Below are 26,316 nucleotides of genomic sequence, written 5' to 3'. Positions count from 1 at the left end.
GAGAGAAGTGCGCAATGTCTATTTATAGATAGTTCAGAAGATTAAGCTTCCGGAAACAACAACAACAAACAAAAAACTTGATCAACGAGAGCACTTGTATGTAGACATTGGATTTAATTTCTACTGACACTTCAAACCGTACAGAGATGTATAAATATACAAAAGGTGGTAAAAATGTATTACAGTCGAACGAACAAAGTATTTGTCCTATATATGGTTCATTTACATGTTTATATTACACTTTATAAAATGGTGTAGTAATATAGCTCATGATAAAAATAATAATAGGTCGCCATAACCAAGTTGAAACATTAATCCATCAACACCTGGCTTTGACACTTACTCGCAACAAGAGGTTCTCGAGTCAACCAATTACTTATTACACTGGGATAGGTCAATTTTGATTGAAAAAAAAGGTGGATTTTAATCGCCTTGATCTACAGAAGGATCCTATGTATCACGTTCAAAGACCGCGTCACAAACCAAGAGATTAGAGACAGGGTTACTGCAGCGATCGGACCCCATGATGACCTGCTAACTATAGTAAAAAAACGCAAGATTAAAATCTATGGCCATATTACAAGATCCTCAGGGCTCGCTAAGACCTTCCTTCAGGGAACAGTACCAGAAAAAAGATGGATAGGCAGACAGAGAAAGCGATGGGAAGACAACATAAAACAATGGACGGGCCTGCCATTGAAAGAGGTTCTAAACAAGGGAAAAGACAGGGAGGAATGGAGGAAGACGGTCGACGAGTCTTGCTTGGTGCCCCAATGGTCCAGACTAAGGAATAGGTAAAATAAAAAGATCTGCTGTTTATTGACAAAAAAGTAAAACAGCCACCACCATTGACATCGCCGTGTCACTATCCCAAAATATTAAGAAGACTGAAATAAAAATGGAAAAGAAAATATTGGAACCTCAAATGTCAAATTAGAGCTCAAGTGATTATGCAAGTTGTCTAAAATAGCTTTATACCCTGTTATATAAACCGTGGGTAACAACTGACACCTCAAAGCCCTTGACATCCCTAAGAAGATTCTCGTTGCCAGACGGCGTTAGTGCTTCAGACCTGCCACATCAACAATTTCTCAGTGAACACTGTTAAAGGGAGACTAATATAAATTTTATTTCTCTCTAACGAGGCTTGATCCTGGCAGTGCCAGAGAATGAATATTAGTTTGTTTTTAATAATAATAATAATAGAAAAGGCGAAGTTCTTCTAGAATGAACATCTTGACGAAACAAATAATAAGTGTGTGTGACTGTGTGGCATCATGGGAACTCCAGTTTGAATGTCGTTTTGTTTCGTCACCCTGTATGTGTGTGTATGTTGTATTCCACTGAAGACCACGCAAACATATCTACAAAAATATCTACAGTTCTCCATGTTTTATTATAAACGAAAGGGTATATTACCCTTGACTCTTCCAAAAGTATAAAAATACAGACGTCACTTCAAAAAGAGATGATGCTTACGTCCTACGTTCTAGTACAGTGACACTATTAAAACACCTTTGTAGTAAATAATAATTGAAATTGAAATTGAATCCTAATAGACAATTTAAAAAAAAAATGAATCATGAACGACTGTGGACTACTAAAATGTATTTCTCTCACACATGACAATTTTTTGTAAATATATTTCTGCATTTGTTGCCAGCAATTAGGGTCAGAGGTTGTCTTTCTTCTACACGGCATTTAGACCTAGATCTATGTCTGTCCAGTAAGCTTCTCTCGGCCAGCTGCATAATTTTCTATGGAGTAAGCACTGATGACGTCACGCTTCCAGATGCTATGTTGTCCAAAATGTAAGATCGATAACTCCATTACGTCATTGCCAAAAAAAAAATATAGAAAGCACGCGGTTTGAAACAGCTGATGTACATGAACGAAAGTGATGGCGGTTAATAGATTTCCCAAAGACTGGTTCTAAACTTGATACATCTGTGCCTCAGGGGGTGGGCCAGGCAGGTAGCGATACTTGTCCCAGACCATCAACGTGTCCACTCTCGAGTAGGCCATATCACCTTTGTCAGGACTCTGGAGAGAGCAACAAGAGAAGTTATCGTTAAGGACTCAGTGGAGATAGAGAGAGGGAGAGAGAGAGAGATTTAAAGAGATTTTAAGTGAATATCATTGTTTCTAAAATATAAAAAAGTCAATACCGGCACCACATCAGGAAACGATCGTTCCGGTCGTACTAATCGACTAGATTCGAGTGTAAAATAGGATTTATTTTGGTAACTTGGGAGGATTCGCTCAAAGTAAGCGGCAGTTCTGATTAATCAGACACGACTGTATAATTGTTGACAAACATTTTGTGTATAAATAACATTACGATTAAGGATATTTGTTTTGTTTGGTGAGAAATAATTTATAGCACATGATGTGGGGTGTAAAATTTGTAGCACATAATGTGGGGTGTAAAATTTATAGCACATGATGTGTTGTGTATGATTTGTTGTACATGATGTGTGGTGTATAATTTGTAGTACATTATGTGTTGTGCATGATATATAGTACATGATGTGTAGTGCATAACTTGTAGTACACGATGTGTAGTATTTGATTTGAAGGCCAGCATTTTTTTTTTCAAATAGACCTATTTACACATTCCTACAAAATATCTTCACGCAGCTACAAATTGTCGTCACAGCGACAAAATGTCTCGCCTTATTGGAGCTGGAGAGAAACTTTAAGAAACATTTCTTACTAAAGATTTTGTTGGCGATGTAGTCAACCCATCAAACATGGCGACTTGTGGAGGAGGTGGTCCCGGCGGAAATGTCACTGCTCCGTTACTGATAACAAAAACAAAACAAATTGTAATTAATAAGTAACACATTATAACTAACAAATAATAAGTAACAAATTCTAAGTAAGAAAATGAGACTAGCGGGGAATTCGACTACGAGGTATCTCTTCAGGTCCACAAGGTGGGGGAGGGGGGGTCAAGGAAGAGAGAAAACGGCGGTAGCGGTGGGTGGAGTCAAAAAGGGTCATATGACCGTATGCCTTATGGGTAGTAAACTGCAGAAGTGACGAACACTACTGATCAGAAGGATTCTTTTATTGGAAACCTTGATGGTCGAGTGGTCAATTCGCCTTGACCTAAGTGGAGGGTTCGTGCCCTGGTCAGGACTGTCCCTAATTTCGCTATATCTAATTCCCCATTATCTCTCATCAATAATTGTGTCCTTAGTGTTGTCACCATATAAGTAACAGGTATGCATCATTCATTGCTTCAGCAGTTAGGTTGACATCTGTATTACACTTTCTTAGTGTCGCTACTAACGAATCAGACTTTCTAGCCAACGAGAAGTGTGTTTAGTTCGAAATCATTTTTTTTTCTTTCTGTATCATTTACAGTGTACAATGTACAGTGGGTGTTGGCCTGTAGAATTGTTTCCCTTGCCCAAGTCACTCTTCTGTCGCCAGAAGTAATGGAAGACGTCAAATAGAGTTTAAAGGGAAACTCCGATGGTTTTGACAATTTTTGATATAATATATGTTTTGATTTACAGATAATGAATATATTCTTTTTTTTTTATTATTTGCAATATTAACGTAGTAATTGATGTTTTTCCAACGTAATTTTCCTGCGCATCCAAAACAGTCAAACTTTCACCGGGTTTCTATGTGACGTCACAAATACGCTTAATTTTATCAATTGTGTATAACGGGAGACCATGCAGCAAAGTTTACATTCTCGTAAAAGAAATATATCTTCGTCTATGCAGTTAGATCTAGGATGTTGTGTGCAAAGAAAAAAATGCGTATTGAAAGTAGATTTACATGCTTGACTAACCACGGCAGTGTGTATTTTCTCGCCAGACCACTCAATACGCACAAACACTATCGCTTGGTTGTCTTGTCATGACCGACTACATGTAGTCTCGACTAGCCTTACACTGACCAGCTTGTTCGAATCATTCAGACACACGATCTATTTACTTCTTGGGACAGAGAGAGGCTTAGATGAAAATGTTACTTTTTTTCTCGAGTCGGTTGTCCTAATGCTTTTAGATCTATTTATGCAAGTAAATATTTTATATATAAAACTATATCATAGCTCTGGACTAGGCTGTCACTAAGCCTAACAGCTACTGTAAGAATGAAGCGATACGATTGGTTAAATGTCTTTTCTCTTTCAGTATTGTTGAAGGAAGTGACGTTTGAAATATATGGCTCCTTTTGTCTCGAAAGGCAATGGATGCGCCCAAGTGAGTCACTGGTTTTGGCTTAATCTTGAGACGGGGCAGAATCTGGTGTGGCTAATCAAGCCAATTCTAGAACGGCAGACTTTGCCACAATTCGTACATTTGTATGCCTCTGATTTAGGGCTAGCAGACAGGGCAGCTTTCTTTTTTTCCCTCTTGATTAAAGCCGCTTCAATTCTTTTGTTCTCAGCAAAGGTTGTCCCAGCACGCACAGTCTGTCTCCATGCACTCCGGTCTTTGGCTATGTTTTCCCACATACTTTCACTGATGCCTGAGGCTCTCATGTCTCGCTTGCAGACATCTCTATATGTTAGTCTTGGGCGGCCCTTGGGTCTGACTCCTTCCACAAGCTCAGCATATAAGATATCTTTCGGGATTCTACCATCTGGCATGCGGGTGACATGTCCGAGCCAGCGTAATCTCCTTTGTGTCAGGAGAGCATACATGCTGTTCATATTGGCCAATCTCAAAACTTCCTGATTGGAGACATGGTCCCTCCAAGAGATGCCCATTATGCGTCTCAGGCAGCGCAAGTGGAAACTATTCAATCTGTGCTCTTGGTACATGTATGTTGACCAGCTTTCACTGCCATAAAGGAGAGTGCTCACAACACAGGCGTTGTAGACTAGGATTTTGGTCGCTGTGGTCAATTTACCATTTTCCCAGACGCGCTTGGAGAGTTTTGCCAATGCTGTGGTAGCTTTTCCTATCCTTTTTGTCAGCTCGATGTCTAAGTCTAGGTTACTGACAATTGTTGAACCCAAGTAGGTAAATTCCTGCACCACTGAAAGGGTGTGGTTCCCAATTTGTATTATAGGTATTTCTGCAACGTCTTGTGCCAGGATTTCGGTCTTGGAGAGACTTATAGTAAGGCTAAACTCTTGACAAGCAGCTGCTAAGGCGTTCACTAGCTTCTGTAGACCTCCTTGTGAGTGAGATACGAGTGCCGCGTCATCGGCAAACAGCAGCTCCCTTATCAAGATACGACGCCTTTTCGTTTTGGCTTTAAGACGTGCCAGGTTAAAGAGCCTTCCATCGGATCTGCTATGGATGTATATTCCGTCTTCCAGGGATTTAAAAGCACTGGATAGTACGACTGAGAAGAAGATGCCAAATAGTGTAGGGGCCAGTACACATCCTTGTTTTACACCGCTCTTAATGGAGAATGGCCTGGAGGAAGAACTTTCAAACTGAACGGTGCCCTGCATATTTTCGTGAAAAGCTGACACTAGTTTTCTTAACTTATTTGGACAGCCGATTCTCTCTAGTACAGCAAACAGACCGCTTCTGCTAACAAGGTCAAAGGCCTTGGTCAAATCAATAAAAGCTATGAAGAGGGGCTGCTTTTGTTCTCTGCTCTTCTCCTGTAGCTGCCGCAGAGAGAAAATCATATCTGTTGTAGATCTTCCTGCCCTAAAGCCACACTGCGACTCTGGATAAACACGATCTGCCAGGATCTGTAATCGCTTTAGTAATACTCTAGCAAAAGCCTTTCCGACTATGCTAAGCAGTGAGATGCCTCTGTAATTGTTACAATCAGAGCGGTCGCCTTTATTTTTATAAATTGTAACAATGTAACAAATCACTAAGCCTAACAGCTACTGTAAGAATGAAGCGATACGATTGGTTAAATGTCTTTTCTCTTTCAGTATTGTTGAAGGAAGTGACGTTTGAAATAGCTTAAAACAAAATCTCAAAGAATCCCGTTTTTTTTTTTGACATGTCAAGAATTTACTAACTAATTTATTAAATATAAATTTTTTCTAAGCATTTAAATACAAAATGGTAAAATGTTTACTATTACAACCTTTCACGCAGAATTTAAATATGTCAATAACTCAATTTTGAAAAACTTTCGGAATTTCCCTTAATATGTTTTGCTTATACTTAGGCTAAAGATGGACGCCACTCACCTCACATCCGGTCTTGTGCTCCCACGTGTCTCGTAGTGGTACGACCTAGCGTAGGTGTGGAAGTCGGTCTTGTTGGGGATGGGGTACATGCCGTAGTGCGCCCCCAGGAGGCGGTACATGGGCGGACCCTGGTCCTTGTACATAAAGCGGTCGTCCAGTTTGTCCAAACTGCGGTTGCGTTGGTACCTCCACGTCCACTGCGGCCCCTGGCAAAATAAAATGGAGGACGGCTCGGGCCCCGGTGGCCGCGTGGAGTTGATGGCCGGAAGTGTGTGAAGATTGACAGCGTCTAAGTACGCCATATTGTTGTCTCGTCTGCCCAATCAGGTCCACTGGGAGTTCAAAATATTGGCTTGGAAAAAGAAACAGTAAACCTAAATAATTTCTAGCTAAATGAGTTTCATTCCAGAATTTTAAAAATCCTTTTAATTATGATACCTCATAAAGCATGAAAGCAATAGTTCTGCAACGTCTGTAGAACACCGAAACCTAGCACACAGCTACACATCTTATCATCTAGTTTAGTGTTGTTTTTTCGTTCTGCATGTTGATAAATATTTTGATACTTGGTCGTTGGTTTGTAGCCCCAAACAGCTAGTGAAACCAATCCGATATAAGCGTATCAAATTCTTAGTGTGTTACTTGGAATAAACTTTAACAAGCTTCTTTTAAAACAAAATATAATTTTTATTCACAAATTTACACGTATTCAACTTGAAAGTAGATATATGTAGAAACGAAATTGGAATTATAATTTATGCAAGTTGACTTCCGAGCCTGAAGTCCTGGGTTCGAATCTCGGAATTTTAAATTTCAAGATTTTTAGGGCGCCACTGAGTCACACCAAACTCTAATGGATACCTGACTTAAGTTGTGGAAATTAAAGTGGTTGCTCGTTAACCGTATGTTGGCCCATAGAAACAGATGAACTTAACAGCATCTGCCCGATAGATCGAAAGGTCTGAAAGGGTTAACATTTGTTTTAAATAACTCTCTAAAAATACACGTCATTCCTGTTCAACGTCTCTTGCTTATCTCCCCTCTTCTTCAACATTTAAATCTGTATTCATTCCCTTGAACAACGCCAGACCCTTTCGTAGTTGCATCAGATTCTCTTCAGCCAACACAACCAAAAACATCCGCCCACCTTTACCCATGATTACACCAGAAACACGCACACACACCCCATAACGCTGCAGAACATTGAGGCTATCGATAAACTATGTTAAAAAAATAAACAACAACAAATGTGAACTTGATGTAATGCAAACTGTCAGAAACTGCCATCAAATTGCCATGCTTAATATTTCATTCTCGGCTAAAGAAAAATATAATTGGTTGCGACAGATAAGAGCTTACAAAAACAACAACAGCCTAGTAAATAGTCTATCATTAGAAATACGTTTTTATTTGGTCATCATCCACAGAAATGGAAGCTTAATTAGATAATTAGTTAATATAGCGTAAGTCAAAAATATTTCTTGTGTCTTCTCTTAATTAGTATATAGCAAATCAGAAGTCTACTTTACTATGACATGACAAATAATTCTACATACATGTAATATACACTATGAAAGAAAAGATACCACCAAATCAAAAAGACATTCTATACTTTCTGGGTTGTTTCGGATAATGGAGGCATGTTTTTACAGCGTATTTCCTATCTCTCACTTCTGGTAATGACCACAGACCTATATATTTATGTCTATAATGACAAATTGCGCACTGGCAGTGCACTGAAGTGCGAGGTGCGATTATAAACGCGAAAGCTTCCACTAGGATTGGTATTGTATGAAACATCTAGATCTAGGTCTAAAATCTACCGATAAAATAATTTTTTTTAAACAAATATATTCAAAATGTAATAGACATACATTTTCATAATATTTTAAAGAAACATCACTAACGATTTTTGCAATATATAGTTACAAAAAAGCAAGATAAAGCAGGCATATATTTAACATTATTGTTAGTAAATCATTGGTTAAAATATTTTCTAAATATTTATAACCTAGGCTATTATTCAATTATGGATTTATCTTCAGACTTAAACTATATCAAGTATTTTCCTTGTCAATTGTAGTGTTGTAATTTAACAATTATTCTCATAGCAAAATGTAGTCTTGTTATTCATCAACTATTTACCTTGTCAATTGTAGTCTTGTAATTTAACAATTATTTTCACAGCAAAGTGTAGTCTTGTTATTCATCAACTATTTACCTTGTCTAGTGTAGTCTTGTAATTTATCAAGTATTTTTCTTGTCTAGTGTAATCTTGTAATTTATCAAGTATTTTTCTTGTCTAGTGTAATCTTGTAATTTATCAAGTATTTTCCTTGTCTAGTGTAATCTTGTAATTTATCAAGTATTTTTCTTGTCAATAGTAGTCTTGTAATTTATCAAGTATTTTCCTTGTCTAGTGTAATCTTGTAATTTATCAAGTATTTTCCTTGTCGAGTGTAATCTTGTAATTTATCAAGTATTTTTCTTGTCAATCGTAGTCTTGTAATTTATCAAGTATTTTCCTTGTCTAGTGTAATCTTGTAATTTATCAAGTATTTTCCTTGTCGAGTGTAATCTTGTAATTTATCAAGTATTTTTCTTGTATAGTGTAATCTTGTAATTTATCAATTATTTTTCTTGTCAATCGTAGTCTTGTAATTTATCAAGTATTTTCCTTGTCTAGTGTAGTCTTGTAATTAATCAAGGCTTTTGAGTGAACACTTTGACGAACATTGATGTGCAGAAAAGTGTGAGTCTAGAGTCATCAAATCGAGAATGGATTGGAGATGTCCCAATCCCACACCACTGTTCTCAATAGAGAGGGCGCCAGGGAGCGATAGACCGAGAGATTTGCGCAGGTATTCGATCTAGATTTGATTTACTCGTTAACAAACTACAAAGCTCATGAGACTACATCAGTATTCACGAGACGAAGTTAAATCTCTTTTCAAGGTTATCAATTCGTTTAAAGGTCATCCATTAGTTTCATTGTTTTCCTAGTGACAACTGTGCATGTCTCCTTCCGAAGAGAGAGAGAGAGAAAGAGAGAGAGAAAGAGAGAGAGAAAGAGAGAAAGAGAGAGAGAAGGTTAACGTTGTCTGCGATTGGGGGGGGGGGGAAGATGGCTATTTCAGCTCATTAATTACATACATAAGTAGAATTGGTGACTTCATCTATTCCAGATTCGCCAGGTCTATTCGCAATCCTACCTTGTACGGTCTATGCACCCGAGACTTCCAACGTGACCAGCAGCCTTCGAGCTGGCCTTCAGGGACCGAGTATCAGTACGCTTACTGCAGTAACTACAGGGACTTACTTCCATCCGTTACTGACCAAAGCTTGGCCGAGAGGACGTCTGCTACGGGCCATGAATGGGCACCAGCTGTCCGACAGGACCATCCTCTATTTAGAGTAAGTTTGTAACATGCATGCAGGAAGGTTCTGACTTCATTAGTTCCATAGGACTACGTGAGAGTTTATAACAAGGCCTGGACTTTGCGATCGCATAGAGCTTCGAAGGAGAAAAAGCCTGAAGATTTGTGATGCGTAAAAAGAGCATGCATTCTCCCATAATTCGATACCAAATATAACATTTTCTGATAACAAACAAAAATTGTATTGAAGTTTTATCGTAACAGGAGAGTGAAATACAAATGAGCAAAATGTAATGTAAATGGAACGGGGAGAGAAAGAGCTAGCATACACCGGTGTTTAGTATTGATCTTGTGAAGATCTTTTGGTGACACATTCTCACTGTAAAGGCGAGATTCAATCGAAGTCTTCGCTCTTGAGATTACTGAGGCCTCTCTTTACCAGCATTCCAAAGTCCTGACCTGTTGTGACTTTGTGTTGTGATTGTCTTGGCGGAAGAATTCTACAGTCCAGGAGGTCCTCGGGTTACTTTAGTCCCTAGCTACATGTGTCTCGTGTTTACGACACAATCTCCCACATAAAGTTTTTGTTTCGACTCTTCAGTTGTTTTGAATTGTAAACGTCCTAAATTTCGTGTGCGTAAACTAGTTGGTGTGTGGGAACTAGTTAGTGTGAGGGAATTAGTTGGTGTGAGGGAACTACTTGGTGTGAGGGAACTAGTTAGTGTGAGGGAATTAGTTGGTGTGAGGGAACTACTTGGTGTGCGCGGAGAAAGATGCATATTTTCTCTCTTTTTATATATATTAACTCACTCCGTCTGTCTGGTACAAATTGTGTAAACATTATTCCTCCCACTTCCCGTTCTCGGATGGTTCTTACATTTTTGTTTACTGCACACCAAAATGTGATCTCAAGAAGTTCGAAACTATTCTAGTTGAATGTTTACATATCACCGTAGTGAAGAACCACGCCTTGACGAACACACAGAACCACGCCTTGACGAACACACAGAACCACGCCTTGACAAACACACAGAACCACGCCTTGACAAACACACAGAACCACGCCTTGACGAACACACAGAACCACGCCTTGACAAACACACAGAACCACGCCATGACAAACACACAGAACCACGCCTTGACAAACACACAGAACCACGCCTTGACGAACACACAGAACCACGCCTTGACGAACACACAGAACCACGCCTTGACAAACACACAGAACCACGCCTTGACGAACACACAGAACCACGCCTTGACAAACACACAGAACCACGCCTTGACAAACACACAGAACCACGCCTTGACAAACACACAGAACCACGCCTTGACAAACACACAGAACCACGCCTTGACGAACACACAGAACCACGCCTTGACAAACACACAGAACCACGCCTTGACGAACACACAGAACCACGCCTTGACGAACACACAGAACCACGCCTTGACAAACACACAGAACCACGCCTTGACGAACACACAGAACCACGCCTTGACAAACACACAGAACCACGCCTTGACAAACACACAGAACCACGCCTTGACAAACACACAGAACCACGCCTTTACGAACACACAGAACCACGCCTTGACAAACACACAGAACCACGCCTTGACGAACACACAGAACCACGCCTTGACAAACACACAGAACCACGCCTTGACAAACACAAAGAACCACGCCTTGACAAACACAAAGAACCACGCCTTGACAAACACAAAGAACCACGCCTTGACAAACACACAGAACCACGCCTTGACGAACACACAGAACCACGCCTTGACAAACACACAGAACCACGCCTTGACGAACACACAGAACCACGCCTTGACAAACACACAGAACCACGCCTTGACAAACACACAGAACCACGCCTTGACAAACACACAGAACCACGCCTTTACGAACACACAGAACCACGCCTTGACAAACACACAGAACCACGCCTTGACGAACACACAGAACCACGCCTTGACAAACACACAGAACCACGCCTTGACAAACACAAAGAACCACGCCTTGACAAACACAAAGAACCACGCCTTGACAAACACAAAGAACCACGCCTTGACAAACACAAAGAACCACGCCTTGACAAACACACAGAACCACACAAAGTTTCATTCAACCATTCTTTGATCTGTGAACTTTCAAGTGTTGCTTACGAAATGAAGATTATAATTAAAAATTCTAGCCCAAACCTCTTGCAGTCTGGCAGGGTAGGCGGCGGGCAGGATTTGAAATGCAGGACCAATAAGACGAAAGCCCGGAGAGTATACTACACTCCTGGGCAACTATTATGAGAATTATGTAACATAGACGTGAATAATTATTTTTTTAAAGCAGCTTATTTTTTTTATTGAGGTAATTATATCTCCTATACCTAAAATGTATAAACTACATTACAAATAGCCCAAATAAAATCTCAAATGTCGAAACATTTATTAGGGATAGTCGTAGAAGTCTAAAGTCAAGTTGGCAACTCAACGTCCAGTCGCCTTTTTTATTTTTTTCAAGCTGTCGTCAGGTACCACCTTTAAAGTAGCGTGGACTAAGAGGCGACCTGAAAAATTCCCAAAATTCAAAATCCCAGTCTTCACCGGGATTCAAACCCGAGACCCGCTTCGGAAGCGCTTTCCCACCGCGCCACCAAGGGAGGATAGTTGTAAACCAATATAAAATCGTGAAACTTTGATCCAATAAAATACTGGTTCCTAGTACAAGACACTGCGCTGCTAATTGTGTCTTTCTGTGTCCTCTTCTAGCTGTATGACACGACACCTCTTCCCTTGCTGGACAAGCATTACAAGGGCGCCACCTACTTGCCGGACGACCCTCTCGGAGTCCAGGTGCCCGAGGAGCTGACCCGATGCAGGGAGAGGATAGATGGTTCCTACGCCCTGATAAGCTTCGAAGAACACCTGAGGAACCCCTACACGCCCAACTACCGCTATAAGGATTGGATCACACGTCCACTGACCGAGGTTCGCTATTTCTCTTAAGTATGCTTTAAATTCCCTAATAAAAGACAGAAGAAAGGCAGCGGTGTCTACAAGCTGACTAGTCTGACTTAATAGTAGAGGAAAATAAAAAGCGTTTAGTGGTTAAAGAGTTAAAGTGTAAATAAGGTTTATAGATGTTTGCTTACACCGTTGATTCTACAGGGCTAACCATCGTTGTAAAACACATGCTATACGAGTTATGTAAGGTGTGTCATGATATTATTACTTGTAAACAGGGGCGGCGAAAGACCTAAATTTATGTGGGCGAAGTATATTTTGAGAGTCCCTCTTGTGGTGCAAAGTATGTAGGCTATATATATATATATATACACTATAAAATAATGGACACGAAACTGAAATTTAAATTTAAAAAAGCCGTTTGAGAAAAAAAAAATATATAAAAGAATTAAATAAACAGACATTTTCTTTTACTGAAAACCTATTTTATAGTAACTTCTTCTTATTCATGTTCAAGATTCTGATAAACGGATAGAAGTGTAGTTTTATCTTCAGGGAATTGTGCACCTTTTTTAAGTAATGGATAAACCTTTGAAGTGAGAGGCCACTCAAACGGAGAGGCTGCCGATGACATCCTCCCAAATCAAGGCATAGCCTCCCTCCTCTGCTTGTAAAAGGAAGTCTCTGTAAATGTACTGATACATAACGAATGAATAGATGTTTTAATATTTACAATGATATGTGAAAGTAAAAAATAAAAGAGCGAAATATTTAAAAGATGATTAGACGCTTTGGGGTTTTAAGAAAAGCCAAACAATACACGATTTAGAGCCAACTGATCTAGATATATTCGTATAAGTCTCCTGTTATTGTTTGTTTCTGCCCACAGATCACTCGCGAGCTGGACGCCAACTATGCCCTGTACTGCCACTTGCCCAGGGCCCCCACACAGTACTGGGACTTCTACAACGAGGTGCGAATGGGCCGACCGCCCAAACCTGGCGACGCCCATCAGGTGTACCGGCGGTGTCGTGTCATCCCCGTCCCGGCAAACAAAGAGATCCCCAACCTGCCAGGGACTGGAGAGGTCACCCACTTTGGCAAACTGACCAACTACAAATTGTCAGAGACGCCTTTTAGTTCCCCTACAGTTAGGGTATGAGCGACAGTCATATACGTACACTTAAATTGCACAATACAACTTTGTACATACTACTCTGTTTAGAACGTCTTTGAAAGGAAGTTTTAAAAATATGGAATACTTAAAAATATGGAATTTTTTTAAAACTATGGAATTTTTTTAAAATATGGAATTAAAAAAAAATATTCTTCAGTGAATGTCCCATCCATAAGTCAATTAACTGGTGCTCTAAAGAGACTATACAACCTTGAGTTCTATAATTCCACGATTCTAGTTTTTTTCCCCTATAGTCTATAGAATCCAAGAATTGAGAACCCTCAGTGGTATTGAATTCTTATGACGATTTTTACCAAAATTATTAATATAAAATAAATAAATGACTTGTGGATAAAAAAAATATCATATTATTATTATCATATCATATTAATTGATACGTTTGTAAAGTTCTATAGCTATATTTGCATATTAATTATTGCTTTATTTTGGTATTTTTGCATCTGGCAGTTTGTTAACTTCCATCAAGTAATTATCAACACATATCATCCTTTTCAACACCATCTTACATTTTAAAACACCAGACCATCAAATAATGCCATGTGCAGATAATTAAATAGAAATATAATTTCTTTAAAGCCATTTTCCATTACTTTGTGTTTATTCCTTATTGTCTACATTTCTCTGGCGGAAACGACCCTTGTGTTTAATGTGATGTTGATTCGATTGGAGATTTGAAGGAGTGAATGAAAAATTGCTTTAAGTAGTCACCCTTGTTTTCTTACTGTGAAATGTTCTGTTGGTCCGTGTTTTGGTATTATAACTTTTTGTGTATAGTATCTTTATCATGCTCTGGTCCGATAACTGTTGTGGTCATGTGGGCTTGGGGCGGACATGTATCTGCTAGAAATTTTCTTTATTGACATTGAGGGAACATAAAACGTAGCTCGAGTCCAGTCTGACTTGAGACATTCTTAGCGTCCACCGGGAGTTGAACTCAAGCCTTCTGGTTAGGTTTATATCACTAAGCCACCCATCCAAGACTGAATGCGAAAAAACTGAAAATATGAATACATAGAAATCTATTTTGTTTTCCTTTCGATCTTTTTATTTGTTTCCTCAAAAACAATATATATATATATGATCCATCCATCCATCCCAGTGGCTCTACAGCCAATGGAGGGCTCTGGCCTGCTTCAACACATCCTTCCATACAGATCTCTCCTGGGCCTTTCGTCTCCACGCCCTAACCCCAAGTTATTGCAGATCTGCTTCCACATCATCAATCCTATATATATATATATAGTTGCTTTTCGTTTGATTCGTTTCTTTTCCTAATAGTCACAGATGGCTAGGTCATTTTCATTTTGAAGTATTGATTATATACATTGTCTTTATACTCACAAGCAAATAGTGATAAACTACGTCTACGATGCGTATGTGTGTGTGTGTGTGTGAGTGTGTTTGTGAGCGAGGGAGGAAGACAGAGAGAGAGGCCGAGAAGAAGCGAGTGCTTAATTTGTGTGTGTAAGAGAGAGAAAACTAGAGAGAGAGAGAGAGAGAGAGAGAAAGAGAGAGAGAGGCAGAAAGGGAGACCTAGAAAAAGCAAGTGTTTGAGTGTGTGTTTAAGAGAAAGGGAGAGGGAGAGAGAGAGAAGGTGGAGAAATAAAGGCACAACCACTGCCTATAGTAACATTCTTACAAAACAATATACAGCAATTTATATTTTAATTAATATAATGGTTTTTCAAACTGATTACAAAAAGAGTTTGCTTAGAATCAATACTCGTAATAATTTCTCTCTCGTAATAATTTCTCTCTCATCTGGTTTAAGTACAGGTGTTTTTTTTTGTCTGACAGAATAGTTCGTTGATAAACAAGCACTTTGAAATATACACAAGTTGTAGATATTTATACACACAGGCAGTTCGAAGTGTTGAAGCTTATCTTAGTCTGCTTGTTCGCTTAGAAATGTTTCTACCAAGGACAGCATTTGAGTCCCGTGGTGGACCTAGATATCCACGTCAGGGATGATGGTAGCCCAAGACTTGTAAGCCAGGTCGCCCTTTTTGTTCCACGGGGCGCCGGGGTCCCCCACGATTCGCCTGTTGGTGTAGTTTGAAATGTAGTGGTAGCCACGGTAGTTTTTCCTGTCCAAGTACTGGGGGCTGGCGATGTCTCTCTCAGGGAAACGGACTTCCTCCATGGGCTCTAGTGGCCATGCGCGGCGGACCATTTGTCCAGGGGGCATGAAACGCTCAAAATGCACCCAGTCGCCTTCAACTTGAGGATCGAAGTACAAGGTATGGTAAGGCAGGGGCCACGATCCTTCAGCCCACCTTGGGTTCCCTGGGCCCTTGGCGTCCGTGCCGTCTCTCTTGTCTTTAAGGTCCAAAATGGCGGACTGTCTCCTCGGAGGCAGCGAGAATGGGCCAAAGTAACCGGGTACAAAAGGTGGCCACCCTTTCTGGGTCGCCATGAAGGATCCGCCGTTTCTTGCTATTGGCGGTCTTTCTTCTAGCATGGTGGGCGTCACCGTTGGTGGCAGCGTTTGACAAGACCTGAGCTGAGACATTCTTGGAAATTGATGGCGGAGACAAAGGAACTGGAAGTATAAATGAATGTCGCTTTTGCTTTGACAACAGTGAATTTTTTGTTCTGTTATTCGGTATTAATAGTACTAAGAGCGAATTCTTCAGTTCTAAGTCTGCAATCAATTTTTAGCTATTGACCTTGATAAAGTAGTTCTTAAACTGGTGATGGTAGAAGATGTTTTGGCTTCACGTCTGCACGCAGGATAGTTGAGCGGAAGCTGTCTGGCGACGTAATCACACTTCTCTTGGGCGACACACTGGTGCTGTGGTTCACTTCCGGTGTTATCTCCTCCTGTTGATTTTTTTGTAACAAGTTGAATATAGGCACAATAATGATGACGTCATAGGATAACATTTTTAATGATCAAAGCATGCATTGTGTTTGGTAGCAGGGCAGGTAGTATTAGCATAAATCTACTTAAGGCATTGCTTATTAACTTAGCGTAGATCTACTTCATGCAATTTTTATTGCTTACAAAGTCTATTGTACATTTTGTCTTCTAGCCTGTACAGTGAATTGAGTGAATGCATATTTATTATTGAGAAAATACTAAAATGGTAAAAATGATGAAATTTGTGTGTTAAATTGATTAAGAGGAACGATTCAAAGGAGTTAGAGGGACGATTCAAAGGAGTTAGAGGGACGATTCAAAGGAGTTAAAGAACCGATTCAAAGGAGTTAAAGAACCGGTTTAAAGGAGTTAAAGAACCGATTCAAAGGAGTTAAAGAATCGATTCAAAGGAGTTAAAGAACAGATTTAAAGGAGTTAAAGAACCGATTCAAAGGAGTTAAAGAACCGATTCAAAGCAGTTAAAGAACCGATTCAAAGGCGTTAAAGAACCGATTCAAAGGAGTTAAAGAACCAATTCAAAAGAGTTAAAGAACCGATTCAAAGGAGTTAAAGAAACGATTCAAAGGAGTTAAAGAACCGATTCAAAGCAGTTATAGAACCGATTCAAAGGAATTAAAGAACCGATTCAAAGCAGTTATAGAACCGATTCAAAGGAATTAAAGAACCGATTCAAAGGAATTAAAGAACCGATTCAAAGGAGTTAAAGAACCGATTCAAAGGAGTTAAAGAACCGATTAAAAGGAGTTAAAGAACCGATTCAAAGCAGTTATAGAACCGATTAAAAAGGAATTAAAAAACCGATTCAAAGGAGTTAAAGAACCGATTCAAAGGAGTTAAAGAACCGATTCAAAGGAGTTAAAGAACCGATTCCAAGCAGTTGTAGAAACGATTCAAAGGAGTTGCAATACGTAATGCGTGTTATCGAATATTTCAAAAGTAAACCAATCAAGGGTTTGTTTGACGATTAGCATGGATAATAACAACAATAAAAAATGCGAATGTTTTCTAGTGTGCAGATAAAGGAAGAAAGCAGTATTTCACGTGTTAACGCAGACACAGCTTTGAACTACATATTTGGTCTCAATAGGCAACCAGCCTCAATATAGGATCTATAAGTATCCCCAAAAGATGAATAACGCTCAATCAAGCTGCAGTTAAAAAAAAACTTTCAAAGAATAAAAAATTTGAACCAAACAGCACAGAAAACAAAATGTAATAATGTAAACATTACTTTCCTTACATTTTCTTCCCTCCTCACTTTACCCACACATTCCCTCCTCACATTCCCTCCTCACATTCCCTCCTCAGATTCCCTCCTCACTTTCCCTCCTCACATTTCCTCCTCACATTTCCTCCTCACTTTCACTCCTCACATTTCCTCCTCACGTTCCCTCCTCACATTCTCTCCTCACATTTTCTTCTCACATTCCCTCCTCACATTTTCTGTCATATTCCCCTCCCCCTTTCTCACTCTACCCCCAATGTTCCCCTCACGTCCCCTCCCACACTTTCCTTTACACTAAACAAGCGAATGTCGTGAAGTCCTTTGATTTAAGGAGCAGCATATTATATTACTTGGCTACGCAGTTCTACCTGCGACCTACATATTTTTGTCTTACCCAACGCAGACAAAGCCGTTGTCTAGTGGGAATCTATTCAAATTCTTTTATTTATAAATAATACACAGCTAATTTGTTTTAAGAGGTTCCGTGAATGATGAAATTCGATTTAAAAAATTTGACTAGATTCTTACTATATGTTGTGTTTGTGTGACCCTGTGTGACCCAGTTGTTTTGTGGTATCTCTGAAATTATAGAAAATAAAAGGGAAAGTGAAACCGCATTTTTTTTATTGGAACCACGAAATTACAAAAAGAATCTGTTTGTATGTGGCGTGTGCCCTTAATGGAGCATACTTTGAGTCTCATATTTACACTTCTTTATTTTTGTTCTAGAAAAGCTTTTGTTAGACAGCATAAATAAAACTTAGCATACTAAATGCTCATCTCTCTATATTTAGATATTTCAATTCTATTATACACATATTTCAAGTTCTTATAAGATGTTTACTAGCTACAAAGTAATGTGTACATACCCTCAATTAGGGAGAGACCAATCTCACTGCGAGACTTGTGTTGATGTTATTATTAAGTAAAACCCAATATGGCGATTGTTGACAGATTTAATGCTTAGTTACCGCCAAGTATAAGATCAGATTGATCCGATCGCTGAATCGATTTCAGGGGAGACTACTCAACATTTAACACCGACCTGGATCAACTCTGCTAGCATTATCTCCCCAAACCGAATAAACAAAAATATAAAAGTTGTTAATCCGTCATAATGGCCCGCACATAAAAACACACTTTATACGAAGACAACAAACGTTTGACATTATTGTTTGTAAATATTTATCATCTGTTTCTGGCACATAGAAATGCAGTGATCTCCTCGCCACTGCGTACTTCAGCTTTTTGTTTTTTAAATAATAAAAACTATAAAATAAGAAGAAAATAAAGGGAAAAAGTAAATCGCGAATCTTTAATTTTTCTCAAATTTTCATCGAAATGCTATCAATAGAAAATATATAAAAAAAATTTATAACTTTTACATGAAAAATCCCAAAATTAATAAAAATACATAAAAATGTATTACTAATATTAATTCTGTTATGAGAAGCTACGAGTTCGGATATGAGTCATAAAGAACACAAGGTTTGTTGGCTGTCTTACGTTGTAGCCCAACGCCTGATTGGTCTAGCACAGTGGCGCTCGCGGGAGAGAGAAAGATTGTTACTGTATTGTTTTATTATTACTGTATTTTGTATGTTGTATATGTATAGTAGAGTACATTGGTGCATGTAGGGTAAAAGCGAGGCGGGTATTAAACTTTAATATAGTGTATAGATAAATATCGTGGGTGGTTCTGGAATGCATCTTCAGTAATTAAGAAGGGATCACTGAATCACAAAACTATGTTCGTCTGTCTGTCTGGGTGAATTTTTTTTTTTACACCTTTTTTCCATCCATTTTAGGATCACATTGAAATTGTTCACATATATTAATTGTCGATGGTAACAAATGAATCAATAAAAAAAATTGAAATAACCAATTGGTTAATCAATTAGGTGTTATTAATTAATTTTGTTTTATATAGAAAAAGTGGAGATAAACTTGCAATATTAAGAGATATGGTAGCAGTTGTGGAGACGCCGCCTTTCTCTCAATATAAGATTTGTAATATATATTTTGTTTTCGGTCTGACTTCACCCACATAGAATGCGTACCCTGTGTTGTTGACATTTATTGAACAGTGCTGTGCTATCATCACACACGACAGGTGTATTAAGGCAGAGAGGGGCAGGGAGATAACCCTTAACACGACATTGTTTATTAACTCGATTATTTCCCTTATCTGTAAAAAGGCTATTAATGCTGTCGGAAAGAGGTCGATAGTTCAATTTGATGAATGCAGCGCCCTGAATAAGGACAGATCAATCGATAGCTGGTTTATGCAAAATAGATAAGCCTGGGACATTAATCGATGTCAAGTTTGGTGATCGATTTTTACGTAATAATAAAAATGGCCCAGCAACTTCATTTATGAAAGGGTTTTGAAACGCTAGAAGTTTATGTATATGTGCGTATGTAGGGTATATATAGTTCATAAAGATGTACAAATAATAAGGCTTGTCTTTGAGTCAGAAGAATAAGGAGCCATGCATTATTTCACGTGGCTACACAGAAATACACATACAAATAGAATAAGGAGCCATGCATTATTTCACGTGGCTACATACAGATACAGTTTAATCCAGTTAAACGGACCAGACGCTTATACGGATCGAATCCTGAAGTACCAAAAAAAAAAAAAACAACCTATTTTGGTTATAAAAAGAATCTGGTTAATAGGAACAGCCTTTTACTAGTACCACAAAGATAGAATCCCCGATGTTGTCCGATTAAACGGGCTCAACTGTATATGTGTAGGCCTACATGTGCGCGTGTGTGTGGGAGGGTAGGTTACAGTCATGTCGTGACCGTTCACTAGTTTCAGAGATAATCCACTCATAAAAAAAGATTAACTTGTGAAAAATGTAATACACCAGTCTTATTACCTAGCTAGTGGCTGGGGTAAGGGCAAGATTGACACGACTCCTGGTTTGTGATAATTGGTCTAGACTTGATGGCTGCCACTAAAGCTGCGGTAGACAAAGGCACAGTTATTATTGAAAAACATGCATCAATTGAAGTCACTCCTTCATGGAACCTTTGTGGACGCGAGACTCGAATACTGCTCTAACGATTTTCCTAGAAATTTAACAGTTGATGTATATCTCTGAGATAAGAATTACTAGCTCGTTGGCAACATTAGTTTGAAATTATAACTTTCCATCTTAAAAAAATAATTAAAATGTAAATTTGGCTAGAGACTAAATCTAGGTCTAGATTCTAGATGCAACATCGGTTTTGAAAGGACCACCGTGCTCTTGAAAGGACTATCGAGTTCGGGAATTTCCGAATGTAAGGCATTATTGATTCAAGAGTTTAAGAAATTAATGTTCTGGAACCTTTTGCGCATCGTCTTCTAAGTCAGGATCTAATACATTTAGACATTCTCTTAACAAGGAGTTTTTCTCTGAGGAGGGGGGTATGGGGCGGGATAAAATTATTTTTTTTAAATCTAACATTCGTAGTTATTAAGAGCAAACTAAACGCTCGTAAGATGCGTAAAGGAGGTATTACTTATATATTTATATAATGTTTTTGTTTATTTTATGTCTTTTTATTTTCATTTAGTCACGACCAATTGGAAATATTGTTACAAAGTTTTTTAAAGTAACAAACAGAGAAGACGCAATCAGAGGATTCTAGCAAAGTAACAAAATGGCCGCCTGGTTGCAAAGAATGCGCTAAGGGCTGTCGTCACCATGGTTACGAGCTCGAATTTTGCCCGCATTCACCCCAACTCCCCCCTCCCCCCGGGTCCTGCAGGATGTTTGAGCTTGGACGCAGTAATCTGTCGAAGGAAATAAAAAGTAACAAAAACATAAACCCGAAATGTGAACAAAACAAAATGAAGTGTGATTGTGAGGTAGAAGTGTTAGGATACAGATCATAGAAATAGATCATTGAAGCACATATCATTAATCTTGTTTACTAATGCCACCATACTGTTGCACGGTGCGATTGAGGGACAGTCAAAGAATACATATTTAAACAAAGTCTGAAATAGATTTGGTGATGAATACAAACATTTTTATTTGTTGTGACTCAGACATTCAATCTTGAATCCTACATAAATCTCTGTTGACATGATCTTCCCTATGTTAGACAACTTACACAATGTTTTAAAGCTGTATATCTCAACTAGACGTTAGCATAATGTATGCTTAGATCGTAGTCACAATTGTACATGCAAGATAACTAATACAATTTACATATGTCACATTACGATTTTAGATTTCAATTTATTATCTACAATTTCGCTAATGGATTGGGTTACACAAATTGCCACAAACAAATGGCGGGCAATGTTACAAAATATTGGTAACAAATATACTTTGATCATAACATATGTAAAAGAACTATCCTATATTTTTATTCTTTTAAGAAGACAACACACAAAACGTTACAAGATGTTTAGCCTGTGTCACAATTATGTGGATTCACAAGTTTCTATCGATAGACTATTGAGCTTTGTGATAGCCTACTGTAAAGACAAACGAGGCACCATTTATACCATAAAGATACATTATTAAACACGGTACAGAGAAAATAATTGTTAGAAATATCTCTTAAAGCATCAACGGGCTGGAAGATATGTTCAATGTGTCCCACGTGTACGCTTCGTCTGAGAAAGACCTGGGTGGAGCCAGGCCAGACTTGTACAGCAGGCCGCTGTCCTGCAGGGTGCTCTGCACCCCTGTTCCAGGCACCGCCATCTCTGGGAAGATGACCTCTTCGGGCCTGGGAGGCTGGACCCGCATGTAGTGGAGCTTGTGGTACGGCGTCTGGCGGCAGTAGAAGTCGCACGGCATTCTCCGGTCGTCCCAGTAATGTGTCGTGTAGGCCAGGGGCATGGAAGGCAGCCCAAATCGCCCGGGGCCAAAAGGAAGGGGCTGGTTGGTCGGAAAACGCGGGAAGGCGAAAGGCCCGTAGTAAGCCGCGGGGAAGAGGCTGCAGAGGTCGCCGTGGGTGTTGTTCTTGTCGGCGTATCCCAGCATCCGATACATGGGCGGACCCTCTTCAAGGCGGAGTAGCCTGGCGTGGAGAGGTGGGTAGCGTGGAACCCTTTGCATCATGTTTGTGATCTAGCTGGCTTAAGTGCAAACCAACAATACTCGACTGGGAAGAAAAATCACGTGATCATTTATTACAAGACATGCAATTTTTTTCTCTTATTTGTTTCTTTAAAAAATACAAGTAGCTCTTCATTTTACACTTGCCAGAATGCATTAATTATAATATGCTAAAAGACCAATTTGGTTCGTAAACTATACGTACATTGGAAAGACAGCAAAACCATTTGAACTTTGGTGACCCACCATTACCCTGATGTCCAGACCTTACGAATTTCAGGGCCCAATTTAATGGATGTTTGATAGGATTCTCTTCTAAATTTGCTGACAATAACAAATATAACTATTAATTAGATTATGTTATCAACATTTGTTGTATACTATGCATAGGAAGCAACTCAAACGCAATAGGCGCCAGTTGGATAATTAATCGTACAATACAGTAAATTTGTTAACTCTCTAAATCCTAAATCTTTAAAAGCTTGTGACAAGAGCATGACCGAGACCGATATACTTAAAGTAAATTGCGGGGCCCCTGTAATCAGTCAAATCAGCCTAAGGCCGGCCCTGATCTAGGATAGAGAATAGGCGTGATGAGAAAAAAATAAGCTTAGAAATATTTCTTCAAAATAAAAAAAAATGATTTCGTCCTAACCTAAACCTCCCGAAAACCACCCGGGGGGAGGGGGGGGGGCAGGCAGATTTTTAACCAAGAATTAGCGCAATGTCAGTCCAGAGACTCATACTACATGACCAGGCAGCCAGACATACTTTTATAGGGTCTCGCTCATAGCAACAGACCGTCTGCTACTTCTGTCCGCGACATCTCTTCACAAAAGCGGAAATGCAGGAAAAGTAAAGAAAAGCTGTTCTCGTGTTAGTCTCACGATACTCTCGTGTCAGTGCGTTCTCTTCCCCCCCCCCCCCCCATCCAGTGGATAAACTTTAGGTGTTCAAATTTGATAACGGATTGAATGAGCGATTTAAGACTTAAGAGTGTTACACAATCATTCCAACAGGAATATTGGTTGTGTTATTACATAATGTGCTCGAGTTCATTTTAATAAAAAAACAAACAAACAAGAAATATAACAAAAAACAACAAAGTTTATCTAAGGGAAACAACCGCCAATTAATGTAATTTATCTGAAGATGACAGTGTTAAGCTCCATTCATGTTATATAAAACACAATTAATTAATTAGTTCTAGCTGATTAACGAATGGGTTAATTTTTTGGATTGATTCGAGTAATTGTCATCGACTAAGAATAATTCTGCAAAATTTCAACTTGATTCGAGAATGGGAAGTGAGAAAACAAAATGTGTCAAAACGTAATATGGGGATTAATGCACCCATTAAGTAGCATTTATTTCCCTTATTTCAAGTATCATACCAAATAATTAATCACCAATAATTAATTAACAAATCGGTTATTTTTTTTTAATTGATTCATGTCTTGTAAGGTTGAATGAATAATTGTGCTAAGTTTTAAGTTGATCTGAAGTGGGAGAAAAAAACAACATGTTTAAACCACACTGTCAGAAAGACTGACTGACAGACAGACAGACTGAGTTGATATAAGCTTTGTAAAAATATTACGGATAATGTGAATGTCTAACACAAGTAGAAAGAAGGGTGAAAGTACAACAGCCCCCTGGTGATCACAGATGCCCAACCTGTGACCGCAGCTATCGAGGATTGGCTTTCGTCACGTGAGAAATTGCAAAGTTGTGGTATATAACTAAATTAAATGCGTACTTTTAAATTATTTGTTAGTACATATTTTTTTTAATTAAAAGTAAAATTATTATTTATGGCATTGATGAACTCTAAAGAGAGTGTTCAAGTCCAGAATCAATCCGTTTAATGGCACATACAAACACAAACACACAAACACACACACACATTTTGTTGATGTTTTACATGTTTCGGATGTTCTTTCAGAATTAGATTATTACTTCCGCAGAACGGAGGGAGGATGGCGGATGCATCAAAGTTTGAACCCAGGAGTATTTAGACGACAGTCCAGAGCGCACTCCACACAACAAGGCAGCCGTTATGGTGATTCGGCGCAGTAGCTTTGACAGGGACGAAGTGCAAAAATAGGTCATATATATGTAGTGGCGTCACTAGCGTGGGTGTCACGCGGTACGGACCGCACCCCCTTGTGACGCCACTGTATATAGAATAGAGACCACTCATGTCAGTGCATGTCAAGTGTGTAAAGAGTTTATGACATCGCCAATATAGCAGCACTTTGAAATGAAGCCCCCAAGAAATATCTTATCACAGATCTTAGCTTTAGGACTAACCACTCTGCTAGCGAAGAGTCTGTGAACATGGAAGATTGTAGAGTTATCTTTTGTTTCTATTTCACCTTCGTATTCACTAAGCCTCAGACGACAATCTATAAAAGGGGACTAATTCAGCTTATATCACCACTTCAATCTAGTACAATTTTCCTTGGTTGAGATATCTAACAAAATAATTTATTAACAATAGGTGATTAACTAATTAGTTAATTTTTTAAATTGATTCTTGTGTTGTAGGTAAAGGAAATAATTGTGCAAAATTTCAGCTTGATCCGAGATTGGGTGTCGGAGAAATAACGTGTACAAACTTTTGACAAGACAGACAGACAGAGTGAATTTATATAAACTTTGTAAAAAATCGGAACTCAATTCTTATAATTTAGTTGGCAACAGTGAAGCTCGTTATTTAGTTGATCGTAACGATCTTCAATTTTAGATTCAAATATAGTCTTATCTTATCTTATATAATACAGACGTTACTTCAAAAAAAGATGATTACGACCTACGTCATGCATTTAGTCATGCATATTAACCAATGACCTAAATTCTTCTAAGTCACTGGTTTTCCTGGCTAGCTCAGGCAACCCATTCCATGCTCTAATAGCACTAGGGAAGAAGGAGCATTTGTACAAATTTGTCCTAGCAAATGGGACGAGGAATGTGCCTTTATCTTTGTGTCTTTTTGAGTAACTTATTAGATTTTGTTTTTGTATTTGAAGATTATGGTTCAGTGTTTTATGTATAATTTCTACTTTACTTTAGAGTCTCTCCTGAAGGCTTTCTAAATTTAGTGATTTTACTAAAGGTGTTACTCTAGTCAAATGTGAATATTCGTTTGTTATGAATGTCACTGCTCTATATTGTGCCCTGTTTAGATCTAGATTAGAATTTTTTAGATACTATTTTTTAATTTTAGAAATAGGTACGAAGATTTTAGAAGATTGAAAAATTTTTTGTTTGTCCACTAAGACATTTGGTTTATTGAACAAAAAAAAAACGTCTAAGAATTGGACCCAGTTACCTTTTAAAGCGAACTATGATGTTCAATGAAGCAAGAGTTTTATGTTCTAATTTTTTTTTTTATTGATCTTGTGATAAGTTGTTTTTCTGTCTGCACACACAGGCATTGTGGGTATGCTTC

General features: G+C 38.6%; 3 protein-coding genes across 17 annotated transcripts in view; 1 reads left to right on the top strand and 2 right to left on the bottom strand.

The window, feature by feature from the left end:
• Window positions 1-26,316, bottom strand: part of LOC106051058 (uncharacterized) — a 61,953-nt gene that overhangs the window by 33,112 nt on the left and 2,525 nt on the right. The gene's annotated exons all lie outside the window — the stretch shown is intronic.
• On the bottom strand, window positions 95-26,316 carry LOC106051060 (uncharacterized). 10 transcript variants are annotated; one of them, XM_056043057.1, is made up of 5 exons: window positions 18,657-18,794; window positions 7,693-7,827; window positions 6,137-6,488; window positions 2,717-2,804; window positions 95-2,043 (listed from the first exon to the last, which is right to left on the bottom strand). In XM_056043057.1, the coding sequence occupies exons 3-5, from the start codon at window positions 6,436-6,438 to the stop codon at window positions 1,933-1,935; spliced, it is 501 nt and encodes a 166-aa protein (XP_055899032.1). In that variant the 5' UTR covers window positions 6,439-6,488; window positions 7,693-7,827; window positions 18,657-18,794; the 3' UTR covers window positions 95-1,932. The 10 variants fall into 10 exon arrangements, with proteins under 10 accessions (XP_055899032.1, XP_055899033.1, XP_055899034.1 ...); XM_056043058.1 differs by having other exon boundaries at window positions 7,723-7,827; XM_056043059.1 differs by having other exon boundaries at window positions 7,749-7,827.
• LOC106051057 (uncharacterized) lies at window positions 7,915-14,312 on the top strand. 4 transcript variants are annotated; one of them, XM_056043051.1, is made up of 5 exons: window positions 7,915-7,946; window positions 8,823-8,997; window positions 9,322-9,550; window positions 12,286-12,504; window positions 13,370-14,311. In XM_056043051.1, exons 2-5 carry the CDS (start codon window positions 8,915-8,917, stop codon window positions 13,640-13,642), a joined length of 804 nt encoding a protein of 267 aa, XP_055899026.1. In that variant the 5' UTR covers window positions 7,915-7,946; window positions 8,823-8,914; the 3' UTR covers window positions 13,643-14,311. The 4 variants fall into 4 exon arrangements, with proteins under 4 accessions (XP_055899026.1, XP_055899024.1, XP_055899025.1 ...); XM_056043049.1 differs by having other exon boundaries at window positions 7,928-8,104; XM_056043050.1 differs by having other exon boundaries at window positions 7,929-7,997; window positions 13,370-14,312.

This window comes from Biomphalaria glabrata, chromosome 10, assembly GCF_947242115.1.
Source record: "Biomphalaria glabrata chromosome 10, xgBioGlab47.1, whole genome shotgun sequence".
Lineage (NCBI taxonomy): Eukaryota > Metazoa > Mollusca > Gastropoda > Planorbidae > Biomphalaria > Biomphalaria glabrata.
This window is presented reverse-complemented; position numbering and strand designations above follow the sequence as displayed.